This window comes from Biomphalaria glabrata, chromosome 1 (assembly GCF_947242115.1).
Source record: "Biomphalaria glabrata chromosome 1, xgBioGlab47.1, whole genome shotgun sequence".
Taxonomy (NCBI): Eukaryota; Metazoa; Mollusca; class Gastropoda; family Planorbidae; genus Biomphalaria; species Biomphalaria glabrata.
In genome coordinates this window covers 45715677-45727607 of record NC_074711.1, presented here as the reverse complement: position 1 = coordinate 45727607, position 11931 = coordinate 45715677, and the positions used below count along the sequence as shown (strand labels likewise).

Sequence of the window (11931 nt, the reverse complement as noted above, 5' to 3'; positions counted from 1 at the left end):
CAGTTGAAGGTGATGCGTTCTGGAATAGGAAGAGACCATCAAAGGGCCACGTTCATGCTTACAGATCCTCTTTTTTAGCTGTGAATGATGCACTCTCTTGTCCACCGTTGTTGGTTGCTTCTGATTTGGAGTGTAAAAAATGTTCCTATGTATCAAATGATGCTCTAGCTATGTCTTTGCATAAAAAAAGCTGTACTGGCAAGAGACACCTTACTTGTAGTTTTTGCTCTAAAGTTCTTAGTCGCTATGACTCTCTAGCTGAACATCTGCGAGGAATTCATGGGATAGGGAATAAAGTCGAATGTAGGTTCTGTGGGAAACATTTCAAGTACAGACCACAAATGTATCAGCATCAAACAATTTGTTTACACAGACCTTTCAAGATAGAAATGGATGTAGCACATAATACAATGGAATCCAGCCTAGAAAGAATAGAATCTAAAATTACTTTTCCTTATGACGTGACAATGTCTGTAGATGCAGATAGCATTAATAGGCAAATCTTTGATTCAAAGCTATTTTCTGATATTTAAACTTTTTTTTTTTTTCGTTAGGTATATCCAGGGTAATTAAGTCCAGCCCCTTTCCAACAAACTCACGCATCTAGTATTGCTATTAATAAATTGCGTTTCCCACCTCTTAGACAATGTGAAGCAAACAGTGGTTCCAGTTTCGGAAATATTTTTCAGTCCAAGTTTTTGTTCAGTGTGTGGGAAATTGTTTGCCTCAAGACATGTTTTACTTCGTCATTTGAACACTCACGAAGCTACAGCAACTTGTCGATTTTCTTGTAACTTGTGTGGAAGAACGTTTAATCGTAGTGATTCTTTAAAAAGACATTACAAGCTTATACATAGTCTTACATAGAACTCTGTCCTTGTTCTACCTGTAGGCTTAAATAAACTTTTTTTTTTTGTAGCTTCCATTTGAAGCATTTGTGTGTGTGTGAAGCATTAGGTAGAATACTGGTCTTACTACCTGCTAGCCCCAGGGAGACATCTAGGATATTTTAAACAGTTGAGGGTGTATCTTTCCTCTATTAGGTCATGACTCAGCCAACAGACCTAGCTGTTACCGGTCTTTTCCTGGACGTGTCTTGTCAAAGAGTAGCTCTGGAAAGCTGGCTTGTCCAGAATGTGGTACATTTTTTCGAAGAAAAGATAATCTTCGAGTGCATTTACGTAATAAACATAATGTTGGCAATCCCACTGTATGTCCGGGATGTGACATGTATTTCCGCTCTTATCTCAAGCTTAATAATCATACCCGCGTTTGTCCAATGTTTCAAGGGAAATTGAAGGAGACCACGCCAAAGAAACAGAAAATGACATTTTTGTAAATTATAAGAATGTTTTTGATGCACCAATGCATTTCATTGGTTGTCTCTATAGAAGAACCTTTTTATTGAGTAAATAGAATGGTTAAATATTTGCTAGTTGGGTGTGAACCTCTCTCTCTCTCTCTCTCTCTCTCTCTCTCCCCCCCCCCCCAAAAAAAAAAATCAGGGAGTTAGAAAGTGTCTATTTTCCATACTACTTTTGTGAACATAAAATCAATATTGGTCAATATGGACTAGCCATTTACATCTCAATAATGTTAAGATCAAGAAATGATAAAATACTGGCACCAGGAATGTCGGTCGCTTGACTTCTTCATTGTTCTTACAGCCACGTGCTACAATTTTGTTGTAAGCCATTTACCTGGACGTTTTAGATGATTCCCACCCAATAGAAATGCCGCTTAAATCATTTGCTAACCCAGTGAGATAGTTTGAAGTTGTTCACATCATGGACTCTTTTTTTTTAAATATTTATTTATAAAGCTTCATTATTTTCATGTTACAATAAAAGTTTATTTCACATTGAAATTTAATATTTAGTTGTTTTTTTTTTTTTTGAATTTTTCAAAATCCGTTCAGAAAGTTAGCTCAGATACATAAGAGTTTCATTTCATTTCAAACCATTCTTGCCACAGATTGTGTGTACGATGTGCCTGGTTAGAGCTAGAAGATTATAAACAATCCTGCCCAAAGACTTTTCTAGTTGTCAGCTTGTTTATGTTCTTATGCTTTGCATTGCATTTTGTTTCATGGTTTAGTATTGACAAAGCCACTGCAAATTCAAACCCATTCCTTTGATTACATGTTGAAACTGTCGAAGATTTAGATTCAAAGCAGATCTGACAAAATAAAAATGTGTTTTTGTTTAATTAACTTGACCGAAAAAATATTTGTTTAAAGCCTAATGTTTATAATCATCATCTAATTCTATCTTGGACTTCCTGTATAAACTTTGTATTTTTGTCCTTAGTTTAGTCATGCTATTCGTATTCATTGTAAACGAAGTAATTTGTTAAATCGAAGAATACGTTTGTACACATCTGTTTTGAAATATCGGCTTAATATTAGTTTGGTCAGCACTGAAAGCTGGCATTTACTTTTGTGATGTCCATCAATTCTTCTGTGCTGCAGACAAGTTGAAACTGTTCAAATGTAGTGTCCTTTTTTAAAAAACTGTTGAACATTGGTTCTCCTATCTTGTGAATGTAAGTCAAACAAAAGTGTTCAATGTATTGTTTGATCTGTATGATTAAATCATTCAACTTTTATGTGTTTCAAATCTTTGAAATCTGTTAGTAACGTCAGTGTATTTATTATGTTGTATCATTGACCATCAGAATACATTTAAAGTTTATACTGTAGATTTTTTAAAACAAATATCTATTTCTATGCTTTAAAAAAAAGTTGATTTAAGGCAATCCAAACTCTTGAAGTTATGAACAGAAAGCTCTGTGCTTCATCTAAAGGGAATGGTCCAACGTGGGTCAGAAGGATAACTACCCAGACCAATCACTTGGATGATAAACTCCCTGATGCTCCCTTTGAGTCAACAAACAATAGTAGTACTGATCAGAAGGGGTTTTCAAATGAGAAATGCTTGAACCTAAAATCCAATGAAATACCGGCACCGCTAGTTTGTGTTGCCAGAAAGATCTCTACGTTATTTACATTACTCTTTGCATGTCCTTCGTGTTCCAGTAAGCAAGACTAGGTTGATGTAGCACTTTTAATCTACATTTATAGAATCTGTCACATTTTAAAGTTTCAAATGCATTTTGCTTAGGATGTAGCCATGCCTGATACTAAATATTGCTTTGTATGGGTTGATCTGATTTGTCATCTGCTAGACTCGGCCCAGTCCTTCTCTTCGTTTCTTTTGCATGCTGTATGTTGTACGTAATCTACATCTTCTCTGCTTCCTCAGGGCCTCTGAGCCTAGACTTTGACAGAAACACATATGAGGCCCCAAGATATACACGGCCTTCAGAAATGGTCAGTGTTAATTCAGGGGGCAGCAATTTATGGAGTCATCGTAGATTGTCTTATCCATCTAACACCTCCCTTGTTAATCCGAGACATTCTGTCGTTTATTCCGATCCAGACAACATTCGGTCTTCTGCCAATTCAGTTAGTTCTCCTTGTTACAGACGCCAGTCCCGAGATGTTCATGGCAATCCTTTGTTTTCTACTTGTTCTAAATGTGGTGGCAAATACACTAACCCAGGAATGTGTGCATCGCATGAAGCTAGCTGTAATGGAAGCAATCGATTAATGTGTCACATTTGTAAGCGGGTTTACAGTCAAATGTGTGCGCTAAAAGAGCATCTCCGAGGCAAGCATGGTTTAGGTGAACTGCTCTCTTGTAAACATTGTGGTAGATCCTTTAAGTATAAACCTCAGTTATATGATCATAGCTGCTCGGGAATCAATCAGCAGGCATTACGCGCAGGCAGATCTTTTCAAGATGTTTCATCTTTAGATCCTTGCAATGTGCAGACTCAGGAAGATCAACAAAGTCAAAGCAGTTTGTCTAGCTCCTCTAATTTACTGCCTGGACAGTTGAACCAAGATGGCGATTAGAGTCTACTCATACCATGACATGTATATCACATTTTTTTTTTTTTTTTTTTTTACGATTCTTGTTCTTGTATGATTACAGTTTTTTTTTTTTTTTTTTGTTTTTGTTTTTGTTTTGAAAAGGTAATAATTAAGTAGACTTGTTTAAGTAAGTCCAAATAGAATGTGTCTAGATGACCAAATAGAACAGAGCAAGTGCAATGCTATGGATACATTTGTTTGAAATTCTTTTATAGCTTTTCAGTTTGATTAACTTATTATAAGTCGACTGAACGGCGCTAGAGTGCAGGGGTATCTGGGAGTATTTAGGGTGGTACTATAAGCGAGCCCAGAGTCCTCCAAGTTGTCTGAGATAATGTGTAACTCAGTGAACCAATCTTGTTTCTCTCCAGCCTTCAAATTGCAGTGCCACGTGTCAAGCGCTGCCAATGTATCAGTGGATGAAGTGTATGATCTTTTAGGTCATTATGGTCAGGCTACATGTCTTTGGTGTTCACACAAGTGTAACCATCAAGAACTATTTCGGAAACATGTACGCATTCATCACGAAGGAGTGCAACCTATTATCTGCACCAACTGTTGGCACGTCTGTGCAGATTATGATTCATTTGTAACACATTGTAGCCACAAGGAGAGCAAAGGGAAAAACTCCAAACAGAAGGAGAAAACCAGAAAAACTGCTAAGAAGTCTAAGAGTGCACCAGTAGGCATTCCTTTTGAATGTAGGAAGTGCAAGAAACACTTCAGACAATCCTGCTCTCTCTTTAGACATAGGTGGAAATGTGAAGGCACCAGGTCCATAGTATGTAGCATGTGTGATAGTGTCTTTTATCGCAGTGATCACTTTAAAAGACATATGATAACAGCACACTCATTCAAATCACCTCATAAGCTATAAATCACATCAACTAGCAATACCATGTTTCTCTCCTGTTGCTGCCTTATTGCGTTGTTATTTCATTGAGTTCTAATTGTTCCGATATCTCCGTCTTTTGGGCTCCCTAGTTTTGTAGTCATGATGAAAGTATTTGTGTGTGTGTATTGCTATGTATGCTTTGTGAACATTTGGATTTTCTTGATTACGGCACTACATTGAAGCAAGGGCTCTCTCTTGAGCAGACTGAAGGTTCGAGTTACCGGTAGTTTAACTTATGAAACAGACCAATTGTTTTAAATATTCTGATGAACAAAAATCCTTGAAAGCTGCATTTTAAATGGCATTGTCCTTCAAGTTAACAGTTGATTAATTAAAACAACACTATTTTGTTTATGAGCTTTAGTTTACAAGAAAAAAATAAATAGACGTTGCTTGTTTGAACTGCTTGCTACAAAACTGTACAAATGTGATGAGCTAGTAGATTGTTCAACTGGGTGTTAAGAAGTATCGTTTGTTTACTGCCTGACCAGCATTTGTTGTCAACAGTTGTTAGCAGAAGATTCCTTTTCTTTCCCCCCTTAGGTTTCCACTGGAGTGATTGTATTCAGTCCTTTGTAGAGAGACGCTCAAGACCCAGGAAAAAAGGCTTGTATCAGTGTGAGCACTGCTCCAAAGTGTTTAATATGCAACAAAGTTTAACGCGGCATAAATGGAAATGTGAAGGAACACGTATTTTACAGTGTAATTTCTGTGCGAAAATCTTTCATCGCGCTGACAGATTCAAAAAACATTATAAATCTCAGCATTCATTATTATTATAGTTGGAACTAGAATGAATAGTATAGATAGAGCTTTATGCTGTTTTGTTTCTTATCTCTGTTGCTAAGGTACCATTAGGTTCTTCCTTGTGCTTGTATAGTTAATATACCACCTGCCTCCCCTTTGCGCCTAAAACTTATTTGTACCGGTACTTAAAGTTGGTATTTTTTTTTCTTCTTGTTATCTGTTTCAACTAGGTTTCATCTCTAGTGCACGTTTTCGTAGATTCACTTGTGATCGCTGCCAAAAGATGTTTGCATACAAAGGGAGTTTAAATCGCCACAAATGGAGATGTGAAAGACTCCGCGTCTTGAACTGTTCTCTATGTAACAAAGAGTATTTCCGTGTTGATATGTTAAAGGAACACATGTTTTCTATTCATAAAGTTTCCCCTGAAGATGACTAAATACATATATCTGTTAGAACTTAGTTACTACCTGCCAGTCTCCTACTTTCTACAACTTGTTGAATTTCATTGGTCAAAGTTAGGTATCAAATAGTTCACTACTAAATATGTTAGAACAATATATGTATATATTTTAATGTACACATTATGTGTGTTTGTAGTTAACATTGGCTAAGATCATTTCACTTTCAGTTGTACTACGAGCTTCCTATCTTGGTGCCCCCCCTGTGTATTTGTGCGATCGCTGCAATAAGACATTTCTTTACAGTCAAAGTCTCAATCGACATAAATGGAAATGTGCAAGATCTCGAGTTATAGAATGTCCTTACTGCAACAAAGAATTTTTTCGTACAGATAAATATAAAGAACATCTTCAATTACATCAAGTTCAAGCATTAATAAGGGAATGACATGTTTGACACTCACTTTGTATTGTTTGAACTGTGCCTGTTCACTAAGTTATGTTTTAGATGTACCACCTGCCTGCAAAGCTCTTCCTGTCCTGTTATGTCAACGAATAATGTCCTGGTCCTTTTTAATTAGGTGGACACCCCCCTCCCTACTACCAACTTGCCGCTCCTCGTCAGGTGTACATATGTCATCGCTGTAACAAGTCATTTCTTTACAGTCAGAGCCTTGCCAGACACAAGTGGAAGTGTGAACAAAGCAGAATCCTGAACTGTTCTTTTTGTGGCAAGATTTTTTATAGGCTTGATTATCTTAGGAAACATGAATTGAAGCATATAGTCTAGTGGGTCAGTTAGTAAACAGTTGTAATCTTGTAGGAGTTCTAAATGATTATTTATACATTTATGAATATGTAGGACATCCACGTTCCTGGTAAATAGACAATATAGTTAGTGAACATTTGATTAGAAGGTGCTAAAAGTTATTCTAGAGGGATATTATTTTTGTACTGGTATTATAACATTTCTAGAGGTTTTTTTTTTCTATAGAAATATGATGTCATGCTCCGGCAAAATATTTTTGTTGTTGTTGAAAGTTTGAAGTTTTGTCATCAAGCTAAACCTAGCAGCTATGATAGTCTCCACTCAGAACTAAGAAATAAATGCTTTTGGCCCTCTCCTGTCAGCTGGATTTATGAAGTCATGTTGTTGTCAATGTTATTTGTTGTGTATCTCTACACTTCATTTAGGTGAGTTCAATAGTAGCACTACAGACATAGGAGTGTTGCACCCTAAAGGACTCCGGAAGCGCTCCTACAGCACAGCTCGTTATGAGTGTGAACACTGTCACAAAGTGTTTTCTTTCTCACAAGGGCTTCGAAGACACAAGTGGAAATGCGAAGGTTCTAGAATTTGGCCTTGTGAACATTGTGATAAATTTTTTTACCGCTCCGATCACCTCAAAATTCACGAGAGACAACATATATTTTTTTAGTAATGTTCATGAGAATTTTGTTTCTAAGAAAGAAAGAAAGAAAAAGTAATGCTTTATGGTAATATTTTGTTTAGATTTGTTTGTTAACGTTATTCAAACTGACAAGATTGGCTCTTTGTGCAGAAAATGTGTCGCGCTACACATAGAAGCTGGAGTGCAGGAGGAACGCTTTATCCTAATATACTCTTGAAAAGTCTCAGGTGGCTAGATTTGTTCCACTGTCTAGACTAAGGGACAGTCTCAAGTGGCTAGATTTGTTCCAGTGTCTAGACTAAGGGACAGTCTCAGGTGGCTAGATTTGTTCCACTGTCTAGACTAAGGGACAGTCTCAGGTGGCTAGATTTGTTCCACTGTCTAGACTAAGTGACAGTCTCAAGTGGCTAGATTTGTTCCACTGTCTAGACTAAGGGACAGTCTCAGGTGGCTAGATTTGTTCCACTGTCTAGACTAAGAGACAGTCTCAGGTGGCTAGATTTGTCCCACTGTCTAGACTAAGTGACAGTCTCAGGTGGCTAGATTTGTTCCACTGTCTAGACTAAGTGACAGTCTCAGGTGGCTAGATTTGTTCCACTGTCTAGACTAAGTGACAGTCTCAGGTGGCTAGATTTGTTCCACTGTCTAGACTAAGGGACAGTCTCAGGTGGCTAGATTTGTTCCACTGTCTAGACTAAGGGACAGTCTCAGGTGGCTAGATTTGTTCCACTGTCTAGACTAAGTGACAGTCTCAGGTGGCTAGATTTGTTCCACTGTCTAGACTAAGGGACAGTCTCAGGTGGCTAGATTTGTTCCACTGTCTAGACTAAGTGACAGTCTCAGGTGGCTAGATTTGTTCCACTGCCTAGACTAAGTGACAGTCTCAGGTGGCTAGATTTGTTCCACTGTCTAGACTAAGTGACAGTCTCAGGTGGCTAGATTTGTTCCACTGCCTAAACTAAGTGACAGTCTCCTTAGTAGCACGATCTCCTACTGACACTGTGTTCCTCTTCATTCAATCCTCTGTTTTTTAGTGTACCTTGTATTTCTTCATGACACAACATTGTTGAGGACTTAGTAGGTGGCGCTAGGATAGAGTAGTCAGTATCTTGAGTAAGTGCAAATAGAGACGTTTCAAATTGTAGAAGCTGCTGCTTGGTTGCTGCCAATTATCTAACAACATAGACCAATTATTACTTGGAAAAGTGGAGGTGTCTTTTGTTTTGGTCACTGAGTCAAACTTTCTTATTCTGACATGACATGATTTAGTCACTACTTTGAAACTTACGGTAGCACTACTAGAGTAACCATGGCTCTCTCCAATACTTATGTCTGTTCACCAAGTCAATAATTCTCATTTTATTTGCCTGCAGTTGGAAAGGTAAAATACGGTTCTCCAGTCGAAGCAACCTCAACTTATCCCACTATGTTATCAAGTGACAGAAAACACATTATACCAGAGTCCAGATCTAGACCTAGCTCTCGAGGTCGCTATACTTTGGGTGGGCCGTTTATCTGTGACATTTGTGGGGCAACATTTACTCAGAAGTTTAACATGACTAGACACAAAGGCAAGTGTGCAGGCACCAAAATATTGCAATGTCCAATTTGTCACAAGCTTTTATACAGAACAGACAAATTTCAAAGTCATATGGCAATGAGACACCCTAGCTTTTGTGTGGCTATTAGAAATTGAGTTTTGGTGCAATGCCTACGTGTGAACTTCCAGCCCAGGTTGAATGAGATGTTTGTTTCCTTCATGTCTTTTCTTTCCACTCTTCACAGAAGCCAATGTCTCTGGACCAGGCATCACGACACGCTATATTTACGGCTGTCCCGTGTGTGGTAAAAGATACACAACTAAATATAACATGGAGAGGCACCACATGAAATGTGGCTCACGTGGTCCACAAAGTTGTCAGATATGCGGGAAAACTTTTATCACTCAAGATAGTATGAAGCAGCACATGATCATTGTTCATTCTCTCTAGGATGGCCAGCCTCCCATCCCCAACAATTCTAGGGTCCCAAATTGTAGTGTAACTAGCCGGCAATAGGGGTAGAACATCTTCACATGTGTAATAAACGCTGATTAAATTTGATATAAAAAGTAATGAATACAACTACTGCACCCACATTTTTAGAGCTTGTTAAATTTGCAGGTGATTTCTTAGAGACATCCCTAATGTTTGGCTACATCCAGCCCAGAAGTGCTCAACTCTGTGGCCCAGGAGCAAAGTCTACTAGCCAGAACAATCAGTGTAATGTCTGTGGAAAAATATTTACCATCAAAGGAAATCTGGATAGACATAGATGGAAGTGTCTGGATCTTAGACAACAGCCTTGTCCTTACTGTCATCGAGTTTTCCATAGACGTGATAATCTGAAGACTCATCTAGCCAAATGTGGAATGGCAAGTAACACATAGCGCAGTCTCTTCCTTAGCAGTCATCCCCATGAGTCAGGTTTTTATTAGGAAGTCCTAGTCTTAATGCTGAGTTCTATCTACCGTTTAAAATACGACTGTAGCCACCACACATCTATTCACGCTGAGTGGCCTACATAATGGCTTAGCAGAAAATGTTGGTCTATATAGACGGTACTAGCAACATATCAAGGCAGTTATAAACGCCAACATGTTGAATGCAGGCCATTTGAAAAGGTGTTGGGTATAAATGTTTCTACACAGTGTCATCTACATTGCATGTTTTCTTGTAGCTCGAAGTTAGCTTTAGGAGTTTCTACATTTATTTCGAATATATATAAGCAATAGGAAAAAGGGCAACTTGGGGTACTAATCAATACAATATTCTCTTACCAGATATGATACTACACATAGACCGTATTTTATTTAGTTGATGACCGGGTACAGGTCATTTACTATGTGATGTCATTGGTTACCATTTCCTTGTTTGTTTTTTAAACAATGCAGCCCACATTGTTTTCAAATGTTTATTTTGTCTTTTGTTTTCATGTCATTGTCTACAGTCATTTTTTTTCATTTATTTATTGTTCTTCTGATGATTGTGTAACTTGTAGATAAATGAACACTGCTTTTTTTTATATATTTTTTGTGTGTGTGTGTATTTTTATTGGAAGTCAAAAGTGATTGAAAGTTGTCTTTGTTAAATAGGGAGTAATCATTGTAATTATTGGTACCGGTACCGGTATTTAAACTATTATCATACATATAACTATTGATAATTGCATCCATGATATGTTTTAATTGTATTTTAAGAATTAATATTTATTATGAGAAGTTTAAACTTGACAAATTATGTACTTTGACTCAATAAAATGTTCTTTTCAATTGATTTTGCCTGTTGTTTAGTTATTTTATCAGTGAAGGATATTTGTACACTGACTGGTGCTAAAATTTATTAATTGTATTTATTTCGCTGACTGCTGCTAAAGATTATTGAATGGTATTTGTTTCACTGACTCTGCTAAACTTTAATACACACACACACAAACACACCTTAAAATAATAAACACGTCACATTTAGCATTTGCTAGAGATCATGAAAAATGCTTGGCAGAGGTAAGGACAGTAAGACAATAGGCAAGGTCAGGTGGTAAGATAAAGTTGTCTTCTGTAGGTCCTTGAATAGACATTGTCCTAAGAGCAATGGTACTGGTACACTTCACTGTGTACTTCAGAGCCAAACCTACAACGTCATTTGGTTATTTGAATGCTATGTTAACTCTAGGTAAATAGCCTATTAAATGCAACTGTAAAAAAAAAAAAAAAGAAATAACCATATACAGGTTAGCTTTTTGGGTTGAATCGCATCAACTGGAAAGACAGAACAGGTGGTCACTTAAATTGTCACAGATACAGTTAGAACGGGTGGTCATTTAGTTGATATGGAGAAAGTGACAGTTCGAACGGGTGGTCATTTAGTTGATACGGAGAAAGTGACTATTCGAACGGGTGGTCATTTAGTTGATACGGAGAAAGTGACAATTCGAACGGGTGGCCATTTAGTTGATACGGAGAAAGTGACAGTTCGAACGGGTGGTCATTTAGTTGATACAGAGAAAGTGACAGTTCGAACGGGTGGTCATTTAGTTGATACGGAGAAAGTGACAATTCGAACGGGTGGTCATTTAGTTGATACGGAGAAAGTGACAATTCGAACGGGTGGCCATTTAGTTGATACGGAGAAAGTGACAGTTCGAACGGGTGGTCATTTAGTTGATACAGAGAAAGTGACAGTTCGAACGGGTGGTCATTTAGTTGATACAGAGAAAGTGACAGTTCGAACGAACGACCACTTAGTAGATAACGTAATGCCGAGGTGTGAAACTTGGAAGGAAGATTGATAAGACATAATTCAACGTGCTCTTTGAAAACTGGGTGCCGGGCTGTTGAATAATGCATCAAGTTTTCTTTTTTATCCTAGACACTTTCTTTGAAAAGACAGCTCTGTTATACACCACGTTAATGACTCATCGGGTTCGAGTTACTTTACTAATGATGAATAACTTAAGAAAAATGTTTGCATAACTAATTAAAAAGGTTCATTGATATTAAAA

The 11931-nt window shown here is 37.5% G+C and overlaps 1 protein-coding gene across 12 annotated transcripts in view; it reads left to right on the top strand.

Annotated features, from left to right (window-relative positions):
* The window catches only part of LOC106064207 (uncharacterized), a 68686-nt gene that overhangs the window by 42417 nt on the left and 14338 nt on the right, over positions 1 to 11931 (top strand). Inside the window, exon 4 of one of the 12 annotated variants that reach the window (XM_056039485.1) lies at positions 9555 to 10706. The exons of 4 other annotated variants lie outside the window; for them this stretch is intronic. In XM_056039485.1, the coding sequence (XP_055895460.1) occupies positions 9555 to 9820 (266 nt within the window). In that variant the 3' untranslated portion in view covers positions 9821 to 10706. 7 more of the 12 variants (XM_056039542.1, XM_056039550.1, XM_056039403.1 and 4 more) reach the window with 7 other exon arrangements.